A 24,141-nucleotide genomic window follows, 5' to 3' on the forward strand; every position below is an offset into this window, starting at 1 on the left:
TCTTACACATCATGCACAACTGAAATGGCCGAATGGCCCGTTTACTTGTACAGTGAAGTTTATGTCCGGTATAGACAGTAGGAGACCCTTTGCTCTTTGACGTTTGTCTATGCAAGCACACAGGGCGCGACAGCTAAGTGTATGAGTGGCATTGTTACAAATCAGTCTATTGTTTGTGGCCACTTACTGGAAATCCTAAACCACACTGCAGATTCTGTATTGAAGTAGCTCCTATTTACCGAGATCCTCCAAGCGTTGCTACTGAGTCTATGCTGCTTAGAGGGGACCCAGCGGACACTCATTGTGCTCCTTGTTCTGTTTGGCCGAGGTTCATAGGAAAGTTTTGGAAAAGGTAAATACATATCAAGCTTCCTAGTGTAACAGAGTTCAGTGGTAATAATTGGATCCTCGATGGTTTTGTTAAACCAACACTACAAAGTCTACTAGTGCCTCTAGGTGGAGACATTTGGTACTGCATGATTGGCAACATACAAACTGTAGCCAATAGATTGAAAAGATTGGTTAGTAATGTTTAATACGTTCTTGGTTTGTGTTACTTTAAAGAGTAGTAACAGCAGTGTCATATTATACAGATATGTACATACTCTCATTCTTGCACTAGTGATACTAGTATAAACTCCTGTAACCAATATCAGTATAATCACTGAGTCCTGATGTCATCGTTACATCGTTGCAGTGTTACAGTACTTAGGAGAACATGTTTATTATTAGGACTATACTGTAAATTATTAGGATATTAGAAGTTCAGGACTGCAGTAACCTTACTATGGGCAATGGTAAATCTGAACACCAGTTATATGAATGAAACCGGTGTACAGATTTACCATCACTTATACACAATTTAAAGATTACAAGAAAAACAACTTTATAATAAGTTATACACATAGTTTTACCTTCTGTGTTTATCTCTGCAGTGTTACTATGAAACCAGCGTCACACAAGCATGGGCGCATATCGCTATATGTCCCGCACCTTACTAACCTGCACCCCACGTACCACACTCTTCACCACTGTGTTCACATACCCCCCAGTCTGTGCCTCAGATGCACCTCCTTTTCACAAGTATGTGCCCCAAATGCCCATTCATGCTGTAACTAGACAGTGTCTCAGACTCACACAAAACTCTACTCACTATTATCTGTGCCCACATGTACAGTACCTCTACTCACTGTGTCTCACATGTGCCTCTACTCACTATTATGTGCCTCTACTCACTATTCTGTGCCTCACATGTGCCTCTACTCACTATTCTGTGCCTCTACTCACTATTATGTGCCTCACATGTGCCTCTGCTCACTATTCTGTGTCTCACATGTGCCTTTACTCACTATTCTGTGCCCACATGTCTCCCCCAGTATACTGTCCCTCACATGTGCCTCTACTCGCTATTTTGTGCCTCTGCTCACTCTTCTGTGCCTCTAATTACTATTCTATGCCTCACATGTGCCTTTACTCAATATTCTGTGCCCACATGTCTCCCTCACTATTCTCTGCCTCACATGTGCCTCTACTCACTATTCTGTGCCTCTAATTACTATTCTGATCCTCACATGTGCCTTTACTTGCTATTCTATGCATCATGTGTGCCTCTACTCACTATTCTGTGCCTCTAATTACTATTCTGTGCCTCACATGTGCCTATACTCCCTTTTCTGTGCTTCACATGTTCCTCTACTCCTACTATTCTGTGCCTCACATGTGCCTCTAATCACTATTCTGTACCCACATGTGCCATACTCACTATTCTGTACCCACATGTCTCCCTCACTATTCTGTGCCTCTACTTCCTTTTCTGTGCCTCACATGTGTCTCTACTCACTATTCTGTGCTTCACATGTCCCTCTAATTACTTTTCTGTGCCTACATGTGCCTTTACTCACTATTCTGTAGCCACCTGTCTCTCTCACTGGTCTGTGCCTATCATGTGCCTCTACTTAATATTCTATGCCTCAAATGTGCCTCAACTCACTATTCTGTGCCCACGTCTCCCTCCTCACTGTTCTGTGCTTCACATGTGCCTCTACTCATTATTCTATGCCCACATGTGCCTCACCACATTAGTATGTGCCCATGTCTACCTCCTCACTACTCTGTGCCCATATTTACCTCTGCTCACTATTCTGTGCCTACATCTGCCTCCTCACTAGTATGTGCCCACGTCTTCCTCCTCACTAGTATGTGCCCACGTCTTCCTCCTCACTAGTATGTGCCCATGTCTGCCTTTTCACTAGTATGTGTCCATGTCTGCCTTCTCACTAGTATGTGTCCATGTCTGCCTTCTCACTAGTATGTGCCAGTGTCTGCCTCCTCACTAGTATGTGCCTTCATGTTCCTCTACTCAGTAGTTTGTATAGCACAAGTCCTTCTGCTCACTATTCTGTGCCCACATGCCCTTCTGCTGACTAGTATGTGCCCACATGTGCCTCCTCACTAGTATGTGCCCACGTCTGCCTCCTCACTAGTATGTGCCTTCATGTTCCTCTACTCAATAGTTTGTATCGCACAAGTCCTTCTGCTCACTATTCTGTGCCCACATGCCCTTCTGCTCACTAGTATTTTGTCTATCAAATGTCCTGCTCACTATTCTGTGCCCGCATGTCTGCCCCATCATTAGTCTGTGCCCACATGTCTGTCTTCTCACTAGTCTATGTCCACATATCTGCCTTCTCACTAGTCTGTGCCCACATGTCTGCCTCCTCACTAGTCTGTGCCCACATGTCTGTCTCCTCACTAGTCTGTGCCCACGTGTCTGCCTCCTCACTAGTCTGTGCCCACATGTCTGCCATCTTATTAGTCTGGCCCACATGTCTGCCTTCTCACTAGTAAGTGCCCACATTTCTGCGCCTACGTGTCTGCCTCCTCACTAGTATGTGCCCACATGTCTGCCTTTTCATTAGTCTGTGCCCACATGACTGTCTTCTCGCTAGTCTGTGCCCACATGTCTGCATCCTCACTAGTCTGTGCCCACATGTCTGCCTCCTCACTAGTCTGTGCCCACATGTCTGCCTTTTCATTAGTCTGTGCCCACATGACTGTCTTCTCGCTAGTCTGTGCCCACATGTCTGCCTTCTCACTAGTCTGTGCCCATGTGTCTGCCTCCTCACTAGTCTGTGCCCACATGTCTGCCGTCTTATTAGTCTTGCCCACATGTCTGCCTCCTCACTAGTCTGTGCCCACATGTCTGCCTCCTCACTAGTCTGTGCCCACATGTCTGCCTACTCACTAGTCTGTGCCCACATGTCTGCCTCCTCACTAGTCTGTGCCCACATGTCTGTATCCTCACTAGTCTGTGCCCACGTGTCTGCCTCCTCACTAGTCTGTGCCCACATGTCTGCCTCCTCACTAGTCTGTGCCCACATGTCTGCCTCCTCACTAGTCTGTGCCCACATGTCTGCCTACTCACTAGTCTGTGCCCACATGTCTGCCTCCTCACTAGTCTGTGCCCACATGTCTGCATCCTCACTAGTCTGTGCCCACATGTCTGCCTCCTCACTAGTCTGTGCCCACATGTCTGTATCCTCACTAGTCTGTGCCCACATGTCTGCCTACTCACTAGTCTGTGCCCACATGTCTGCCTCCTCACTAGTCTGTGCCCACATGTCTGTATCCTCACTAGTCTGTGCCCACGTGTCTGCCTCCTCACTAGTCTGTGCCCACATGTCTGCCTTCTCATTAGTCTATGCCCACATGTCTGCCTCCTCACTAGTCTGTGCCCACATGTCTGCCTCCTCACTAGTATTTGCCCACATGTCTGCCTCCTCACTAGTCTATGCCCACATGTCTGTCTTCTCAGTAGTCTGTGCCCACATGTCTGCCTCCTCACTAGTCTGTGCCCACATATCTGCCTCCTCACTAGTATGTGCCCACATGTCTGCCTTCTCATTAGTCTGTGCCCACATGTCTTCCTCCTCACTAGTCTGTGCCCACATGTCTGCCTACTCATTAGTCTATGCCCACCTCTGCCTCCTCACTTGTATGTGCCCACATGTCTGCCTTCTCATTAGCCTGTGCCCACATGTCTGCCTACTCACTAGTCTGCGCTCACATGTCTGCCTTCTCATTAGTCTATGCCCACATGTCTGACTCCTCAATAGTATGTGCCCACATGTCTGCCTTCTCATTAGTCTGTGCCCACATGTCTGCCTACTCACTAGTCTGTGCCCACATGTCTGTCTTCTCATTAGTCTGTGCCCACATGTCTTCCTCCTCACTAGTCTGTGCCCACATGTCTGCCTACTCATTAGTCTATGCCCACCTCTGCCTCCTCACTTGTATGTGCCCACATGTCTGCCTTCTCAGCCTGTGCCCACATGTCTGCCTACTCACTAGTCTGTGCCCACATGTCTGTCTCCTCACTAGTCTGCGCTCACATGTCTGCCTTCTCATTAGTCTATGCCCACATGTCTGACTCCTCAATAGTATGTGCCCACATGTCTGCCTTCTCATTAGTCTGTGCCCACATGTCTGCCTACTCACTAGTCTGTGCCCACATGTCTGCCTTCTCATTAGTCTGTGCCCACATGTCTGCCTACTCACTAGTCTGTGCCCACATGTCTGTCTCCTCACTAGTCTGTGCCCACATGTCTGCCTACTCACTAGTCTGTGCCCACATGTCTGCCTCCTCACTAGTCTGTGCCCACATGTCTGCATCCTCACTAGTCTGTGCCCACATGTCTGCCTCCTCACTAGTCTGTGCCCACATGTCTGTATCCTCACTAGTCTGTGCCCACATGTCTGCCTACTCACTAGTCTGTGCCCACATGTCTGCCTCCTCACTAGTCTGTGCCCACATGTCTGTATCCTCACTAGTCTGTGCCCACGTGTCTGCCTCCTCACTAGTCTGTGCCCACATGTCTGCCTTCTCATTAGTCTATGCCCACATGTCTGCCTCCTCACTAGTCTGTGCCCACATGTCTGTCTCCTCACTAGTCTGCGCTCACATGTCTGCCTACTCATTAGTCTATGCCCACCTCTGCCTCCTCACTTGTATGTGCCCACATGTCTGCCTTCTCATTAGCCTGTGCCCACATGTCTGCCTACTCACTAGTCTGTGCCCACATGTCTGTCTCCTCACTAGTCTGTGCCCACATGTCTGCCTTCTCATTAGTCTATGCCCACATGTCTGCCTCCTCACTAGTCTGTGCCCACATGTCTGCCTCCTCACTAGTATTTGCCCACATGTCTGCCTCCTCACTAGTCTATGCCCACATGTCTGTCTTCTCAGTAGTCTGTGCCCACATGTCTGCCTCCTCACTAGTCTGTGCCCACATATCTGCCTCCTCACTAGTATGTGCCCACATGTCTGCCTTCTCATTAGTCTGTGCCCACATGTCTTCCTCCTCACTAGTCTGTGCCCACATGTCTGCCTACTCATTAGTCTATGCCCACCTCTGCCTCCTCACTTGTATGTGCCCACATGTCTGCCTTCTCATTAGCCTGTGCCCACATGTCTGCCTACTCACTAGTCTGCGCTCACATGTCTGCCTTCTCATTAGTCTATGCCCACATGTCTGACTCCTCAATAGTATGTGCCCACATGTCTGCCTTCTCATTAGTCTGTGCCCACATGTCTGCCTACTCACTAGTCTGTGCCCACATGTCTGTCTTCTCATTAGTCTGTGCCCACATGTCTTCCTCCTCACTAGTCTGTGCCCACATGTCTGCCTACTCATTAGTCTATGCCCACCTCTGCCTCCTCACTTGTATGTGCCCACATGTCTGCCTTCTCATTAGCCTGTGCCCACATGTCTGCCTACTCACTAGTCTGTGCCCACATGTCTGTCTCCTCACTAGTCTGCGCTCACATGTCTGCCTTCTCATTAGTCTATGCCCACATGTCTGACTCCTCAATAGTATGTGCCCACATGTCTGCCTTCTCATTAGTCTGTGCCCACATGTCTGCCTACTCACTAGTCTGTGCCCACATGTCTGCCTTCTCATTAGTCTGTGCCCACATGTCTGCCTACTCACTAGTCTGTGCCCACATGTCTGTCTCCTCACTAGTCTGTGCCCACATGTCTGCCTACTCACTAGTCTGTGCCCACATGTCTGCCTCCTCACTAGTCTGTGCCCACATGTCTGCATCCTCACTAGTCTGTGCCCACATGTCTGCCTCCTCACTAGTCTGTGCCCACATGTCTGTATCCTCACTAGTCTGTGCCCACATGTCTGCCTACTCACTAGTCTGTGCCCACATGTCTGCCTCCTCACTAGTCTGTGCCCACATGTCTGTATCCTCACTAGTCTGTGCCCACGTGTCTGCCTCCTCACTAGTCTGTGCCCACATGTCTGCCTTCTCATTAGTCTATGCCCACATGTCTGCCTCCTCACTAGTCTGTGCCCACATGTCTGCCTCCTCACTAGTATTTGCCCACATGTCTGCCTCCTCACTAGTCTATGCCCACATGTCTGTCTTCTCAGTAGTCTGTGCCCACATGTCTGCCTCCTCACTAGTCTGTGCCCACATATCTGCCTCCTCACTAGTATGTGCCCACATGTCTGCCTTCTCATTAGTCTGTGCCCACATGTCTTCCTCCTCACTAGTCTGTGCCCACATGTCTGCCTACTCATTAGTCTATGCCCACCTCTGCCTCCTCACTTGTATGTGCCCACATGTCTGCCTTCTCATTAGCCTGTGCCCACATGTCTGCCTACTCACTAGTCTGCGCTCACATGTCTGCCTTCTCATTAGTCTATGCCCACATGTCTGACTCCTCAATAGTATGTGCCCACATGTCTGCCTACTCACTAGTCTGTGCCCACATGTCTGCCTACTCACTAGTCTGTGCCCACATGTCTGTCTTCTCATTAGTCTGTGCCCACATGTCTGCCTACTCACTAGTCTGTGCCCACATGTCTGTCTCCTCACTAGTCTGTGCCCACATGTCTGCCTCCTCACTAGTCTGTGCCCACATGTCTGCCTTCTCACTAGTCTGTGCCCACATGTCTGCCTCCTCACTAGTCTGTGCCCACATGTCTGCCTACTCACTAGTCTGTGCCCACATGTCTGTCTTCTCATTAGTCTGTGCCCACATGTCTGCCTACTCACTAGTCTGTGCCCACATGTCTGTCTCCTCACTAGTCTGTGCCCACATGTCTGCCTTCTCACTAGTCTGTGCCCACATGTCTGCCTCCTCACTAGTCTGTGCCCACATGTCTGTCTCCTCACTAGTCTGTGCCCACATGTCTGCCTTCTCACTAGTCTGTGCCCACATGTCTGTCTTCTCTCTAGTCTGTGCCCACATGTCTGCCTCCTCACTAGTCTGTGCCCTACCTGTCCCGCTCCTGACTCACCTGTGCACTATGATTTCCGCCTCACTTTTATCAAGAATTTTTTATTTTTTTTTACAAAGTGATTGTCACGTTGATCTCCAGCCAGCTAATATCTTCCTGTAACTTGGTTTTTGTCTGAATTTCCAGCTGAAACCTTCATAGTGCACTACCAGCTTTTGTTTACACACTGTGGGGTAAATTTACTAAGATACGTATTTTCCCGTTTGAGGTCACAGTTCAATCACGAATGACATCGAAAGTGTAAATATGCAACTTTTTGAATTGATTACGACTAATTTACTAAGCTGCCGTATTCTGCATTTTCGGGTTTTCCGATGTCGATGTAATTCGTTTTTTTTGGCAGTGTTTTACGTGAGTGACTTGTAAAACACTGCCGACTTTAATACAATGAATCTCGGCCGGATCTGAGAGATCCGTGCTGGGCTTCATTGTGCACTTTGTTAAAAAAATAAATAAAGTTTAAATGTAAAAAAAAAATTGTGTGGGGTCCCCCCTTCTAAGGCAAATTAGCCTCGGGCTCTTTGAGCCGATCCTGGTTGCAGAAATATGGGAAAAAAATGGACAGGGGTTCCCCCATATTTAAGCAACCAGCATCGGGCTCTGCGCCTGGTCCTGGTTCCAAAAATACGGGGGACAAAAAGAGTAGGGGTCCCCCGTATTTTTGAAACCAGCACCGGGCTCCACTAGCTGGACAGATAATGCCACAGCCGGGGGTCACTTTTATACAGTGCCTTGCGGCCGTGGCATCAAATATCCAACTAGTCACCCCTGGCCGGGGTACCCTGGGGGAGTGGGGACCCCTTCAATCAAGGGGTCCCCCCCCAGCCACCCAAGGGCCAGGGGTGAAGCCCGAGGCTGTCCCCCCCATCCAATGGGCTGCGGATGGGGGGCTGATAGCCTTTGTGATAAGTGTTTGATATTGTTTTTAGTAGCAGTACTACAAGGCCCAGCAAGCCTTCTCCGCAAGCTGGTACTTGGAGAACCACAAGTACCAGCATGCGGCGGAAAAATGGGCCCGCTGGTACCTGTAGTACTACTACTAAAAAATTACCCCAATAAAGACATTACACACACACCTTGAAAGTATAACTTTAATACATCCATCCACACCTCCATATACACATACTTACCTTATGTTCCCACGCAGGTCGGTCCTCTTCTCCAGTAGAATCCATGGTGTACCTGTAGAAAAAATTATACTCACATAATCCAGTGTTTTCGGCTCCTCGGTAAATCCTTTTGTAATCCACGTACTTGAAAAAATAAAAAAACGGATACCCGACCACGAACTGAAAGGGGACCCATGTTTTCACATGGGCCCCCTTTCCCCGAATGCCAGAAACCCACTCTGACTGATGTCTAAGTGGGTTTCTTCAGCCAATCAGGGAGCGTCACGTTGTGGCACCCTCCTGATCGGCTGTGTGCTCCTGTACTGTATGACAGGCGGCACACGGCAGTGTTACAATGTAGCGCCTATGCGCTCCATTGTAACCAATGGTGGGAACTTTCAGGTCAGCGGTTGACCGAAAGTGACCTCACCGCTGACCTGCAAGTTCCCACCATTGGTTACAATGGAGCGCATAGGCTAATTTTTTCTACAGGTACACCATGGATTCTACTGGAGAAGAGGACCGACCTGCGTGGGAACATAAGGTAAGTATGTGTATATGGAGGTGTGGATGGATGTATTAAAGTTATACTTTCAAGGTGTGTGTGTAATGTCTTTATTGGGGTATTTTTTTAGTAGTAGTACTACAGGTACCAGTGGGCCCATTTTTCCGCCGCATGCTGGTACTTGTGGTTCTCCAAGTACCAGCTTGCGGGGGAGGCTTGCTGGGCCTTGTAGTACTGCTACTAAAAACAATATCAAACACTTATCACAAAGGCTATCAGCCCCCCATCCGCTGCCTGTCACAACTGAGGGCCTGAGCTGACGGGAGGCAGCCTCAGTTGTAGGGGCTGAGATGTACCGGAACCTGGGAGGTTGTATCAGACCCCTGGACATGTAAGTAACATGAATAATAACTGCCCGAAGGCGTGACCACGACAACTTGGATAAAAGTCAATGATGTTTATTATGACAACTCCGCAACACAGCAGCAGTAAAAGAAAACGTAAAAGTCAGCAAAGAATAAATACAGTTCCTGGGTACTACAGGATGGCAGGAGCCACAGGGCACTGGTAGTGTGAGATAGTTCTTATAATCTTCTAGATGGAAAGTCCTTACCAGGCCCGACTGTAGCAATGGAGATAACCCAGGATTGTGCCAGCTGGTGTTCCAGGAAAAGCTGGGTTGCTGAAGATAAAACGGCTGCTGTGGATACTGGCTGGAACCAGACTGTTGTTAGCACGGAGTGGATACTGGCTGGAACCAGTTAAATAATAAATGAACTTGGGAGCGATGAAATATGAACTGAAATGTAGAACTTGAGAGCGGAGAAATAATAATACCGGTGGAGAGTGGTAAAGTGTAGAAAGGACACCGGCCCTTTAAGAGAAGCTGTACTCTGCTGGAAGCTGAGCTGGAAGCAGGTAATGTTGTAGCTGGAAACAGATGAATCCACAATGGATTGGAGAGTCAGGCTACACCGCAGGTGGAATGCTGGTGCGGGTCTCTATGGTGGAAGTCTTGAGACAGGAGCTGGAACCTGGAAGACAATCACAGGAGAGAGACAAACAGGAACTAGGTTTGACAACCAAAGCACTGACGCCTTCCTTGCTCAGGCACAGTGTATTTATACCTGCAGCAAGGAAGGGATTGGCTAGGCAATTATGCAGATTATCAATACTGAGAACAGATTGGTGGAAATGATCAGCTGACAGAATCCAAGATGGCTGCGCCCATGCAGACACTTGGAGGGAAGTTTGGTTTGTAATCCATGTGGTAATGAAAACAGTAATGGCGACGCCGGCCACCGGAGACAGGAGGCGCCAGGCTGACAGATGCACATCCAACCACGCGGACACAGCGGAGGCCGCGGCTGACGTAATCGCCACTCAGACACTCTGCATGCAGAAGTTCAGGGACGGCGGCGGAGGCCGCGGGAGACGCCATGCCAGGTGTAATATGGCGTTTACTGTGACAGCGTCCCAGAGTGACAGGAGAGGATACAGGAATGTACACATCAGGATAACAGATGGGATCCGGTCCTGGAGCGCTGAGCCAGCCTTAGGAGGCATCTGATGGGTAAGAAATGGCGTCCAGATACCCGGATCGTGACACTGCCCATTGGATGGGGGGGACAGCCTCGGGCTTCACCCCTGGCCCTTGGGTGGCTGGGGGGGGGACCCCTTGATTGAAGGGGTCCCCACTCCCCCAGGGTACCCCGGCCAGGGATGACTAGTTGGATATTTGATGCCACGGCCGCAAGGCACTGTATAAAAGTGACCCCCGGCTGTGGCATTATCTGTCCAGCTAGTGGAGCCCGGTGCTGGTTTCAAAAATACGGGGGACCCCTACTCTTTTTGTCCCCCGTATTTTTGGAACCAGGACCAGGCGCAGAGCCCGATGCTGGTTGCTTAAATATGGGGGAACCCCTGTCCATTTTTTTCCCATATTTCTGCAACCAGGATCGGCTCAAAGAGCCCGAGGCTGGTTTGCCTTAGGAGGGGGGACCCCACGCAATTTTTTTTCTGAAAATTTAGAACATTTCCCCCCCCTTCCCACTGAAAAACATGCACGGATCTCATGGATCCGTGCATGCCTATACAAACACGGGATAAAAAAGCAGGTCTGTTTTTTTTTTAGCACTTTTTCACGATTTGTATTTTATCACGGCAGTGTTTGGCTATTGTCGGCAGTGTTTGTGTTTTGCACTTTTTAGTAAATTCCCGATTTCTAGCAAATTGCAGGCGTATTTGACCGATGGTGTATTGATTCGTGATTTTTTCCTAGGACTTCCAAAATATTACGAATGCCCTCATCACTGCCGTGATTTTTGCTTAGTAAATTACCGAGATGACACTTTGAAGAAAAAACGGCATCTCGGTCAAAATCGGGACCTTAGTAAATATACCCCTGTGTTTCATTATCAGCGATAGACACACTTGTTGTAACCTCTTCCCACTAACAGACTGTCTAAGGCATAAACAACTTGTTTAACAAATATCCTACATTTCACACTGCCGCAAGTGTGCATCAGACACTGCCGCGCAACACAAATTTTGTTTCCCTTCATATGAAGACCCCAATGACTCTCACGCTGGAAGAAGCAGAAGCTTCAATGCTTAAACTGTTCTCGACTCACAATCATTTGCACTTCGCCTCTGAAGCGATGAAGTTGTGCGTGTCGCTTTTACTAATCAGTTTCATACGGTGATATTGTTTCATTACAATTAGTCTCCCTAATGAACATATTATAGAAGGCTTGGCCAGACTCCAAGGTACAGAATTTTATCAGCTTCAATGTAAATATGTTTTGTAAATTGAAACATGGGTCATTTGTATTCTCAGTGATTCCCTGTGAACTGTTAGGTGTCGCATTGTAATATTACATGGTATGCAGTAATTAGGGGTTGGTTTCTAAATAGTCATGGGGCTACACATTGGGGGTAATTCTGAGTGGATCGCAGCAGTAACTTTGTTAGCAGTTGGGCAAAACCATGGGGGTAATTCCAAGTTGATCGCAGCAGGATTTTTTTTAGCTATTGGGCAAAACCATGTGCACTGCAGGGGAGGCAGATGTAACATGTGCAGAGAGAGTTAGATTTGGGTGGGGTGTGTTCAATCTGCAATCTAATTTGCAGTGTAAAAATAAAGCAGCCAGTATTTACCCTGCACAGAAACAAAATAACCCACCCAAATCTAACTCTTTCTGCACATGTTATATCTGCCCCCCCTGCAGTGCACATGGTTTTGCCCAACTGCTAAAAAATCTGCTGCGATCAACTTGGAATTACCCCCCATGTGCACTGCAGGGGAGGCAGATGTAACATGTGCAGAGAGAGTTAGATTTGGGTGGGGTGTGTTCAATCTGCAATCTAATTTGCAGTGTAAAAATAAAGCAGCCAGTATTTACCCTGCACAGAAACAAAATAACCCACCCAAATCTAACTCTCTCTGCAAATGTTATATCTGCCCCCCCTGCAGTGCACATGGTTTTGCCCAACTGCTAAAAAATCTGCTGCGATCAACTTGGAATTACCCCCCATGTGCACTGCAGGGGGGGCAGATATAACATGTGCAGAGAGAGTTAGATTTGGGTGGGTTATTTTGTTTCTGTGCAGGGTAAATACTGGCTGCTTTATTTTTACACTGCAATTTAGATTGCAGATTGAACACACCCCATTTAAATCTAACTCTCTCTGCACATGTTATATCTGCTCCCCCTGCAGTGCACATGGTTTTGCCCAACTGCTAACAAAGTTCCTGCTGCGATCAACTCAGAATTACCCCCATTGTCAGCTGGCTGTGTGCCAATGGTCGGCTGTTTGATTTTCTTTTTCTTGGGGGGGGACCTCACAAGTAGCTTTTGATCTTATGCGGTCTGTAAATTATACATATATATATCAGATCACATCATGGGATCAGAATATCAGTGTTCACGCAGCCCAAACAATAAGTTATTCTATGACTGGCTAGTCAGTGACAGACCTGCTGCATAGCATGACCGTATGTGTTCCCTTAGAGTTGCACTAACTCTACTCGGGAGGTCTGTTTGAAGCCTACATACAGTGCCCATAATTCTATTTGCCAAACATCACGGTATGTTATATGCTGTTATATCATCTATGCCTAAGGGCAGGTAACTGACACAAAAACACTATTTTAAGGGCATACCCAAGGCCGGTGCAAGGTTTCTAAGAATCCTAGGCAAAACGTCAGCCTACTGCTCCCCTCCACCATCATTACCCACTTCCCAGCCCCTCAGAGACGGCATCTTATGAGTTCCGCAGCTGCCGCTGGTATTCGGTACAACACGAATGTCTCTTTCATTTTGTGACAAACTCTTTGGCGCCCCCCAGATCCTGGCGCCCTAGTCAGCTGTCTGAAGGGCAGGGCCCAACGTATACCACATATGTGCAAACTGCGCCCTTCTGGTCTTTGTGATTTCAGCTTCGGTTACTGCTGACAATGAAACAGCTGATATATTAAATTGCTTCCTACCCCATGTCATTTATAGGACACCAACCTCACCAAGGGGGTAATTCAGACTTGATCGTAGCAGCAAGTTTGTTGGCAGTTGGGCAAAACCATGTGCACTGCAGGGGGGGCAGATATAACGTGCAGAGAGAGTTAGATTTGGGTGGGGAGTGTTCAAACTGAAATCTTGATTGCAGTGTAAAAATAAAGCAGCCAGTATTTACCCTGCACAGAAACAATATAACCCACCCAAATCTAACTCTCTCTGCAATTGTTATATCTGCCCTCCCTGCAGTGCACATGGGGGGTCATTCCAAGTTGATCGCTCGCTAGCAGGTTTTAGCAGCCGTGCAAACGCATAGTCGCCGCCCACGGGGAGTGTATTTTCGCTTTGCAGGAGTGTGAACGCCTGTGCAGCAGTGCGCCTGCAAACACATTTTGTGCAAAACAAGACCAGTCCTGTAGTTACTTATCCTGTGCGATGTTTGCTGCGACAAGTGACACGGTAATGACGTCAGATACCCGCCCAGCAAACGCCCGGGCACGCCTGCGTTTTTCCAAACACCCCCAGAAAACGGTCAGTTGCCACCCAGAAACGCGCTCTTTCTATCAATCTCCTTGCGATCGGCTGTGCGTTTGAAATCGTCGCTAGAACCAGTGCAGAACTACAAAGGACTTTGTACCCGTACGACGCGCGTGCGCATTGCGGTGCAAACACATGCGCAAATTAGCCATTTTTTCACTGATCGCTACGCAGCGAACAACGGCAGCTAGCGATCAACTCGGAATGACCCCCATGGTTTTGCCCAACTGCTAACAAATTTGCTGCTACGATCAGGTCTGAATTACCCCCCAAGAACCTTCTCTTCTCCTTGTGTAGGGAAGTTAGTGTGAATATATGTTGCTTATATTTCCATTAAGGCTGTTCTGTTGGAAGACACAGAAACTCCTCTCCATTCTTCCATCCTCACCACTAAATAAAGGTCTGACAAGAAAGTAGAGAGGACTACTCTCTTCTGGTGGAAGGGGAACTTGGGGATGGTGGGAAGGACTTTTTAGTATACATTGGGGCAGATGTATTAACCTGGACAAGGGATAAAGCAGTGATAAGTGGAAGGTGAAAATGCACCAACCAGTCATTACGGATTTGAAAAATGACAGTTAGGAGCTGATTGGCTGGTGCGTTATCACCTTTGTACTTATCACTGCTTTATCCTTTCTCCAGGCTTACTACATCTGCCCCACTGAAAATACTGCAGTGTTTGGGAAGTCCGGTTCAATGGTGCTGCTTCTGTAGGCTCTGCAGTGACTTCCAGTAGCATCACAGACAGGATGTACAGTGTGTAAATGAAATATGCCTCCCTCACTATCTCCGTCCTATCACTATCATCCACAGTTCCTGTTTACATATATATTTTTCAATGCTTTTGCGGCTTCTTTGTGGTTTAATAGGTTTTCCTGCTTTGAATCTTTCAAAATGCTCAGCACGTTAGTCATGCCTCATGTTACAGTCCTCTTATTGCTTCCCTTCCCCACTTTTTGGCTCTGTATTGTGATAATGGTTCCGTTCCGGCTGCAGCTCTCATTGAAGTCACTGTGAATAATGTCCACGTTGCAGCCTCGGTAGTGTTTAATAAACCAATTTTAACGAGAATCCTCTTCTACGCAACACTACACTTTATTGACGTCATTAGGGTTTGGAAGTGGCACAGATTTCTTCTTGCCTGTTCTTTTAACTGCTAAGCGTAATTTCAGGATTAGCAAAGGCACAGCGGTAGCTATTAATTGCCGGTGTACCATTGGGCTGAGCGTAAAATATTATGGACAGTTATGCAATAAACATATATAATATAATCTTAATGTCAGTCTAGCATTTGCACACTAGCTGAGGGGAGGCCCCGCACCTTCACAGCTCTCAGTGGCTGCTAGGGACAGAAGGCTAGAGAAGAGGAGGGTTCCAGGGGAGATAGAAGAGAGGGGACAAAGAGCCAGGGCAGGGAGGAGCATTCCAAGGGGGGAGAGAGAGAGGAGAGGGGAGGAGGTGCCAGGGCATAGAGGAGCGGTCCACAGGGGAGAGAGAGAGAAGAGGGGAGGAGGTGCCAGGGCAGAGAGGAGCGGTCCACAGGGGAGAGAGGAGAGGGGAGGAGGTGCCAGGGCAGAGAGGAGCGGTCCACAGGGGAGAGAGAGGAGAGGGGAGGAGGTGCCAGGGCAGAGAGGAGCGGTCCACAGGGGAGAGAGAGGAGAGGGGAGGAGGTGCCAGGGCAGAGAGGAGCGGTTCACTGGGGGAGAGAGAGGAGAGGGGAGGAGGTGCCAGGGCAGAGAGGAGCGGTCCACAGGGGAGAGAGAGGAGAGGGGAGGAGGTGCCAGGGCAGAGAGGAGCGGTCCACAGGGGAGAGAGAGGAGAGGGGAGGAGGTGCCAGGGCAGAGAGGAGCGGTTCACTGGGGGAGAGAGAGGAGAGGGGAGGAGGTGCCAGAGCAGAGAGGAGCGGTAGAACGGGGGAGAGAGAGGAGAGGGGAGGAGGTGCCAGGGCAGAGAGGAGCGGTCCACAGGGGAGAGAGAGGAGAGGGGAGGAGGTGCCAGGGCAGAGAGGAGCGGTCCACAGGGGAGAGAGAGGAGAGGGGAGGAGGTGCCAGGGCAGAGAGGAGCGGTTCACTGGGGGAGAGAGAGGAGAGGGGAGGAGGTGCCAGGGCAGAGAGGAGCGGTTCACAGGGGAGAGAGAGGAGAGGGGAGGAGGTGCCAGGGCAGAGAGGAGCGGTCCATAGGGGAGAGAGAGGAGAGGGGAGGAGGTGCCAGGGCAGAGAGGAGCGGTTCACTGGGGGAGAGAGAGGAGAGGGGAGGAGGTGCCAGAGCAGAGAGGAGCGGTTCACTGGGGTAGAGAGAGGAGAGGGGAGAAGGTGCCAGGGCAGAGAGGAGCGGTTCACTGGGGGAGAGAGAGGAGAGGGGAGGAGGTGCCAGGGCAGAGAGGAACGGTCCACTGGGGGAGAGAGAGGAGAGGGGAGGAGGTGCCAGGGCAGAGAGGAGCGGTCCACAGGGGAGAGAGAGGAGAGGGGAGGAGGTGCCAGGGCAGAGAGGAACGGTCCACTGGGGGAGAGAGAGGAGAGGGGAGGAGGTGCCAGGGCAGAGAGGAGCGGTTCACTGGGGGAGAGAGAGGAGAGGGAAGGAGGTGCCAGGGCAGAGAGGAGCGGTCCACTGGGGAGAGAGAGGAGAGGGGAGGAGGTGCCAGGGCAGAGAGGAGCGGTTCACCGGGGGAGAGAGAGGAGAGGGGAGGGGGTGCCAGGGCAGAGAGGAGCGGTTCACTGGGGGAGATAGAGGAGAGGGGAGGAGGTGCCAGGGCAGAGAGGAGCAGTTCACTGGGGGAGATAGAGGAGAGGGGAGGAGGTGCCAGGGCAGAGAGGAACGGTCCACAGGGGAGAGAGAGGAGAGGGGAGGAGGTGCCAGGGCAGAGAGGAGCGGTTCACAGGGGAGAGAGAGGAGAGGGGAGGAGGTGCCAGGGCAGAGAGGAGCGGTCCACAGGGGAGAGAGAGGAGAGGGGAGGAGGTGCCAGGGCAGAGAGGAGCGGTCCACAGGGGAGAGAGAGGAGAGGGGAGGAGGTGCCAGGGCAGAGAGAAAGATTCCTGCAGAGATGGACAAGTTGATAGAGCAAATATGAGTGGACAAGGTGACAGGGCACAGTGGAGACATCCCAGGAGAGAGAGGAGAGGGGACAAGGTGCCAGGGCAGAAAGGAGGGGTCCAGGTGGGAGAGAGAGGGGAGAAGGTGGCAGTGCAGAGAGAAGGATCCTTGGAGAGATGGGCAAGTTGACAGAGCAAGTCAGAGGGGACATGTGACAGGGCAAAGAGGAGACATCCTAGGAGAGAGAGGAGAGGAAACAAGGTTCCATGGTGGGTTGTGAGCATCATCCTAAATTGGCCCTACATGCAGGGCCTACAGGGGATGTCGTTAGCGAGGGCCAAGCTGCCAAATGCAGCGTGCCCCCTACCATCACTGCCTACATCAGCAAGTGTGTATGCGTCGGGCTGGGAACACATCGTATAGTGTGTACCCAGCTTTAGACCTTTATTTCTCTGACGTCCTAGTGGATGCTGGGGACTCCGTAAGGACCATGGGGAATAGACGGCTCCGCAGGAGACTGGGCACATCTAAAGAAAGATTTAGGACTATCTGGTGTGCACTGGCTCCTCCCCCTATGACCCTCCTCCAAGCCTCAGTTAGATTTCTGTGCCCGGCCGAGCTGGATGCACACTAGGGGCTCTCCTGAGCTCCTAGAAAGAAAGTATAGTTTAGGTTTTTTATTTTACAGTGAGACCTGCTGGCAACAGACTCACTGCAGCGAGGGACTAAGGGGAGAAGTAGCGAACCTACCTAAGTGGTGGTAGCTTGGGCTTCTTAGGCTACTGGACACCATTAGCTCCAGAGGGATCGCACACAGGACCCGACCTCGTCGTCCGTTCCCGGAGCCGCGCCGCCTTCCCCCTTACAGAGCCAGAAGCAAGAAGGTCCGGAAAATCGGCGGCTGAAGACTTCTGTCTTCTCCAAGGTAGCCCACAGCACTGCAGCTGTGCGCCATTGCTCCTCATGCACACCACACACTTCGGTCACTGATGGGTGCAGGGCGCTGGGGGGGGGCGCCCTGAGCAGCAATATTAACACCTTGGCTGGTAAAACTGACACCATATATAGCCCCAGAGGCTATATAGGTGTAAATTACCCCTGCCAGAATAACACAAAAAGCGGGAGAAAGCCCGCCGAAAAAGAGGCGGAGCCATCTCCCTCAGCACACTGGCGCCATTTTCCCTCACAGCTCCGCTGGAAGGATCGCTCCCTGGCTCTCCCCTGCAGTCCTGCACTACAGAAAGGGTAAAAAAGAGAGGGGGGGGCACTAAATTTAGGCGCAGTATATATATATAATACAAGCAGCTATAGGGGAAAACACTCTGTATAGTGATATCCCTCTGTTATATAGCGCTCTGGTGTGTGCTGGCATACTCTCCCTCTGTCTCCCCAAAGGGCTTTGTGGGGTCCTGTCCTCTGTCAGAGCATTCCCTGTGTGTGTGCTGTGTGTCGGTACCGCTGTGTCGACATGTATGATGAGGAAAATGATGTGGAGGCAGAGCAAATGCCTGTAAATGTGTTGTCACCCCCTGAGGGGTCGACACTGTGTGGATGGACTTATGGAAGGAATTACGTGACAGTGTCAGCTCCTTACATAAAAGGTTTGACGACATAGGACAGCCGGCTACTCAGCTTGTGACTGTTCCAGCGTCTCAAATGTCATCAGGGGCTTTAAAACGCCCGCTACCTCAGATGGCAGACACAGATGTCGACACGGATACCGACTCCAGTGTCGACGACGATGAGACTAGTGTACCCTCCAATAGGTCCACCCGTTACATGATTGAGGCAATGAAAAATGTATTACACATTTCTGATAGTACCCCAGGTACCACAAAAAAGGGTATTATGTTCGGTGAGAAAAAACTACCAGTAGTTTTTCCTGCATCTGAGGAATTAAATGAGGTGTGTGAGGAAGCCTGGACTTCCCCCGATAAGAAATTGATAATTTCTAAACGGTTATTGGCAGCGTACCCTTTCCCGCCAGAGGATAGGTCACGTTGGGAAACATCCCCTAGGGTAGATAAAGCGCTTACACGTTTATCAAAATAGGTGGCACTACCGTCTCAGAATACGGCCGCCCTAAAGGATCCTGCTGATAGAAAGCAGGAGGCTACCCTAAAAGCTATATATACACACACGGGCATTATATTGCGACCAGCGATTGCATCAGCATGGATGTGCAGTGCTGCTGCTGCGTGGTCAGATTCCCTGTCGGATAATATTGATACCCTGGATAGGGACAATATTTTGCTGACAGTAGAGCATATAAAAGACGCTGTCTTATACATGCGCGATGCACAGAGGGATATTTGCCGGCTGGCATCAAAAATAAGCGCAATGTCCATTGCCGCCAGAAGGGGGTTATGGACTCGGCAGTGTGCAGGTGATGCCGATTCAAAAAGGCACATGGAAGTTTTGCCTTATAGGGGGGTGGAACTGTTTGGGGATTGTCTTTCAGACCTCGTTTCCACAGCTACGGCTGGGAAATCGACATTTTTGCCACAGGCTACCCCACAGCAAAAGAAAGCACCGTATTATCAAGTACAGTCCTTTCGGCCCCATAAACACAAGAGGGCTCGAGGCGCATCCTTTCTGCCGAGAGGCAAAGGTAGAGGGAAAAAGCTGCAGCATACAGCCAGTTCCCAAGAGCAAAAGTCCTCCCCCGCGTCCTGTAAGTCCACAGCATGACGCTGGGGCTTCACAGGCGGACCCGGGTACGGTGGGGGCCCTTCTCAGAAATTTCAGCACACAGTGGGCTCTCTCACAGGTGGATCCCTGGATCCTTCAAGTAGTATCTCAGGGGTACAGGCTGGAATTCAAGACGTCCCCCCCGCCGTTTTCTAAAATCTGCCTTACCAGCAACTCCCTCTGCCAGGGAGGCAGTGTTGGTGGCTATCCAAAAACTGTATTCACAGCAAGTGATTTTCAAGGTACCCCTCCTTCAGCAAGGAAAGGGTTACTATTCCACAATGTTTGTGGTACCGAAACAGGACGGTTCGGTGAGACCCATCTTAAATTTTAAATCCTTGAACACGTATATCAGAAAGTTCAAGTTCAAGATGGAATCGCTCAGGGCGGTTATTGCGAGCCTGGACGAGGGGGATTACATGGTCTCTCTGGACATCAAGGATGCCTACCTGCATGTCCCCATTTACCCTCCTCACCAGGAGTACCTCAGATTTGTGGTACAGGACTGTCACTATCAGTTCCAGACGCTGCCGTTTGGGTTATCCACGGCACCGAGGGTCTTTACCAAGGTAATGGCCGAAATGATGATACTCCTTCGCAAGAAGGGAGTTTTAATTATCCCGTACTTGGACGATCTCCTGATAAAGGCGAGGTCCAAGGAACAGTTGGTAGTGGGGGTAGCACTTTCTCGGGAAGTGCTACAACAGCACGGCTGGATTCTCAATATTCCAAAGTCATAGCTGGTCCCGACGACACGTCTTCTGTTCCTGGGAATGATTCTGGACACAGACCAGAAAAAAGTATTTCTTCCAGTGGAAAAAGCCGAGGAGTTGTCATCTCTAGTCAGAGACCTCCTAAAACCGGGACAGGTGTCGGTACATCAATGCACACGAGTCCTGGGAAAAATGGTAGCTTCGTACGAAGCAATTCCATTCGGAAGGTTCCACGCAAGGACTTTCCAGTGGGACCTGTTGGACAAATGGTCCGGGTCCCATCTCCAGATGCAACAGCGGATAACCCTGTCGGCAAGGACCAGGGTGTCGCTGCTGTGGTGGCTGCAGAGGGCTCATCTACTAGAGGGCCGCAGATTCGGAATACAGGACTGGGTCCTGGTGACCACGGATGCCAGCCTTCGGGGCTGGGGTGCAGTCACACAGGGAAGAAATTTCCAAGGACTGTGGTCAAATCAGGAGATTTCGCTTCACATAAATATTCTGGAGCTAAGGGCCATTTACAATGCCCTAAGCCAAGCAAGGCCCCTGCTTCAGAACCAACCGGTACTGATCCAATCAGATAACATCACGGCGGTCGCCCATGTAAACAGACAGGGCGGCACAAGAAGCAGGAGGGCAATGGCAGAAGCCACAAGGATTCTCCGAAGGGCGGAAAATCATGTGTTAGCACTGACAGCAGTGTTCATTCCGGGAGTGGACAACTGGGAAGCAGACTTCCTCAGCAGGCACGACCTCCACCCGGGAGAATGGGGACTTCATCCAGAAGTCTTCCAAATGCTGGTAAACCGTTGGGAAAGACCACAGGTGGACATGATGGCGTCCCGCCTCAACAAAAGGCTAAAAAGATATTGCGCCAGGTCAAGTGACCCTCAGGCGATCGCTGTGGACGCTCTAGTAACACCGTGGGTGTACCAGTCGGTTTATGTGTTTCCTCCTCTGCCTCTCATTCCCAAGGTACTGAGAATAATACGAAGGCGAGGAGTGAAAACTATACTCGTGGTTCCGGACTGGCCAAGAAGAGCTTGGTACCCGGAACTTCAAGAGATGCTTTCAGAGGACCCTTGGCCTCTGCCGCTCAGACAAGACCTGCTGCAGCAGGGGCCCTGTCTGTTCCAAGACTTACCGCGGCTACGTTTGACGGCATGGCGGTTGAACACCGGATCCTGAAGGAAAAGGGCATTCCGGAGGAAGTCATCCCTACCCTGATCAAAGCCAGCAAGGATGTCACCGCAAAACATTATCACCGCATTTGGCGGAAATATGTTGCTTGGTGTGAGGCCAGGAAGGCCCCAACAGAGGAATTTCAACTGGGTCGATTCCTGCATTTCCTGCAAGCAGGGGTGACGTTGGGCCTCAAATTGGGGTCCATTAAGGTCCAGATTTCGGCTCTGTCGATTTTCTTCCAGAGAGAACTGGCTTCACTGCCTGAAGTTCAGACTTTTGTCAAAGGAGTTCTGCATATTCAGCCTCCTTTTGTGCCCCCAGTGGCACCTTGGGATCTCAATGTGGTTTTGGAGTTCCTGAAATCACATTGGTTTGAACCACTTAAGACTGTGGATTTGAAATATCTCACGTGGAAAGTGGTCATGCTGTTGGCCCTGGCTTCGGCCAGGCGTGTGTCAGAATTGGCGGCTTTGTCATATAAAAGCCCTTATCTGATTTTCCATATGGATAGGGCAGAGTTGAGGACTCGTCCTCAGTTTCTCCCGAAGGTGGTATCAGCGTTTCACTTGAACCAGCCTATCGTGGTGCCTGCGGCTACTAGGAACTTGGAGGATTCCAAGTTACTGGACGTAGTCAGGGCCCTGAAAATGTATGTTTCCAGAACGGCTGGAGTCAGGAAAACTGACTCGCTGTTTATCCTGTATGCACCCAACAAACTGGGTGCTCCTGCTTCTAAGCAGACTATCGCGCGCTGGATTTGTAGCACTATTCAGCTGGCGCATTCTGCGGTGGGACTACCGCAGCCTAAATCTGTAAAAGCCCATTCCACAAGGAAGGTGGGCTCATCTTGGGCGGCTGCCCGAGGGGTCTCGGCTTTACAACTTTGCCGAGCTGCTACTTGGTCAGGGGCAAACACGTTTGCAAAATTCTACAAATTTGATACCCTGGCTGAGGAGGACCTGGAGTTCTCTCATTCGGTGTTGCAGAGTCATCCGCACTCTCCCGCCCGTTTGGGAGCTTTGGTATAATCCCCATGGTCCTTACGGAGTCCCCAGCATCCACTAGGACGTCAGAGAAAATAAGAATTTACTCACCGGTAATTCTATTTCTCGTAGTCCGTAGTGGATGCTGGGCGCCCATCCCAAGTGCGGATTGTCTGCAATACTTGTAAATAGTTATTGTTACACAAATCGGGTTGTTATTGCGAGCCATCTGTTCAGAGGCTCCGTTGTTATCATACTGTTAACCGGGGTTCCTATCACGAGTTATACGGTGTGATTGGTGTGGCTGGAATGAGTCTTACCCGGGATTCAAAATCCTTCCTTATTGTGTCAGCTCTTCCGGGCACAGTGTCCTAACTGAGGCTTGGAGGAGGGTCATAGGGGGAGGAGCCAGTGCACACCAGATAGTCCTAAATCTTTCTTTAGATGTGCCCAGTCTCCTGCGGAGCCGTCTATTCCCCATGGTCCTTACGGAGTCCCCAGCATCCACTACGGACTACGAGAAATAGAATTACCGGTGAGTAAATTCTTATTTTTTGCACTGCACTATAGATACCAGGTTGGACACGCCCCTCTCACATCTAAAGCCCAGTACTCACGGGCCGATCAAGGAGAGATGCGTGCTGAGCGAACCGCTCAGCACACATCTCTCCTGCCGCTCAGCACAGCGCGATCTGTGCTGAGCGTGCGGGGGGAGACGGGGGGGGCCGCTCACTTCACCCAGCGGGTGAAGTGAGCGACCCGCTAGATTGGCCTGCATGCAGGCCAATCTAGCAGCGGCGATAGCGATGTGCGGGGCCGCGCATCGCTATCGCCGAGGGGGCTACACACGGAGCGATCCTGACGATATTCTAAGCAATCTAGTCAGATTGCTTAGAATATCGCTCCGTGAGTACCCCCCTTTAGGCTGGGTACACATTTGACAACCAGCAGACGATGCAGTGTTGTCAACGATTTCCCTTGAACTCCCGGACAAACGATATACAGTAGTGTGTACACACTGTGCAATCTTGCAGAAGATATTGTCTGCGGCCAAATCCAGAAGTATGCTGCCATCGACGACCGCGGGGGCGCGCAAATAGAGAGTAAACACTTATTTTACGGTTTGAACAATTTGTCGCTCCGATCCGCCAGAATCGGGGGTAAATCGTCCTCTCTGTAGGTTACAGCTTCCCCACCTGTACTACAACATGGTTTTGCTCCCACTTCAGAATTCGATCCCATTATGTAGTCATCGGAGGAGGGGTGTGTGATGTTCTGGAGACCAGCTAAGTTCTGTTTGATCCTATGTATCATGTTCATTTCCATATCAAAAGACAACTGTATTGTATATTATAAGGAGTTCCCTTGATGATCACTTTGAGTATAACAAAAAATATCTTTTTATTTGACAGCGATCTTAGTGAGAATATCATCCAAGCCATTCCCAGGAAAACCTTCCGCGGAGCTACCGAGCTTAAGAATCTGTAAGTCCATATTTCTGTTCTTTTCCTGCAGCTCATTCAGTGTTTATCTGCGATGACAGCACGCCGCTTTCTAATC

General features: G+C 50.1%; 1 protein-coding gene across 1 annotated transcript in view; it reads left to right on the forward strand.

Annotated features, from left to right (window-relative positions):
- Positions 1-24,141, forward strand: part of SLIT1 (slit guidance ligand 1) — a 425,670-nt gene that overhangs the window by 292,450 nt on the left and 109,079 nt on the right. Inside the window, exon 5 of the mRNA XM_063962354.1 lies at positions 23,994-24,065. Coding sequence (XP_063818424.1) covers positions 23,994-24,065 — 72 coding nt within the window. The remainder of the gene's footprint in view (positions 1-23,993; positions 24,066-24,141) is intronic.

This window comes from Pseudophryne corroboree, chromosome 3, assembly GCF_028390025.1.
Source record: "Pseudophryne corroboree isolate aPseCor3 chromosome 3, aPseCor3.hap2, whole genome shotgun sequence".
Lineage (NCBI taxonomy): Eukaryota > Metazoa > Chordata > Amphibia > Anura > Myobatrachidae > Pseudophryne > Pseudophryne corroboree.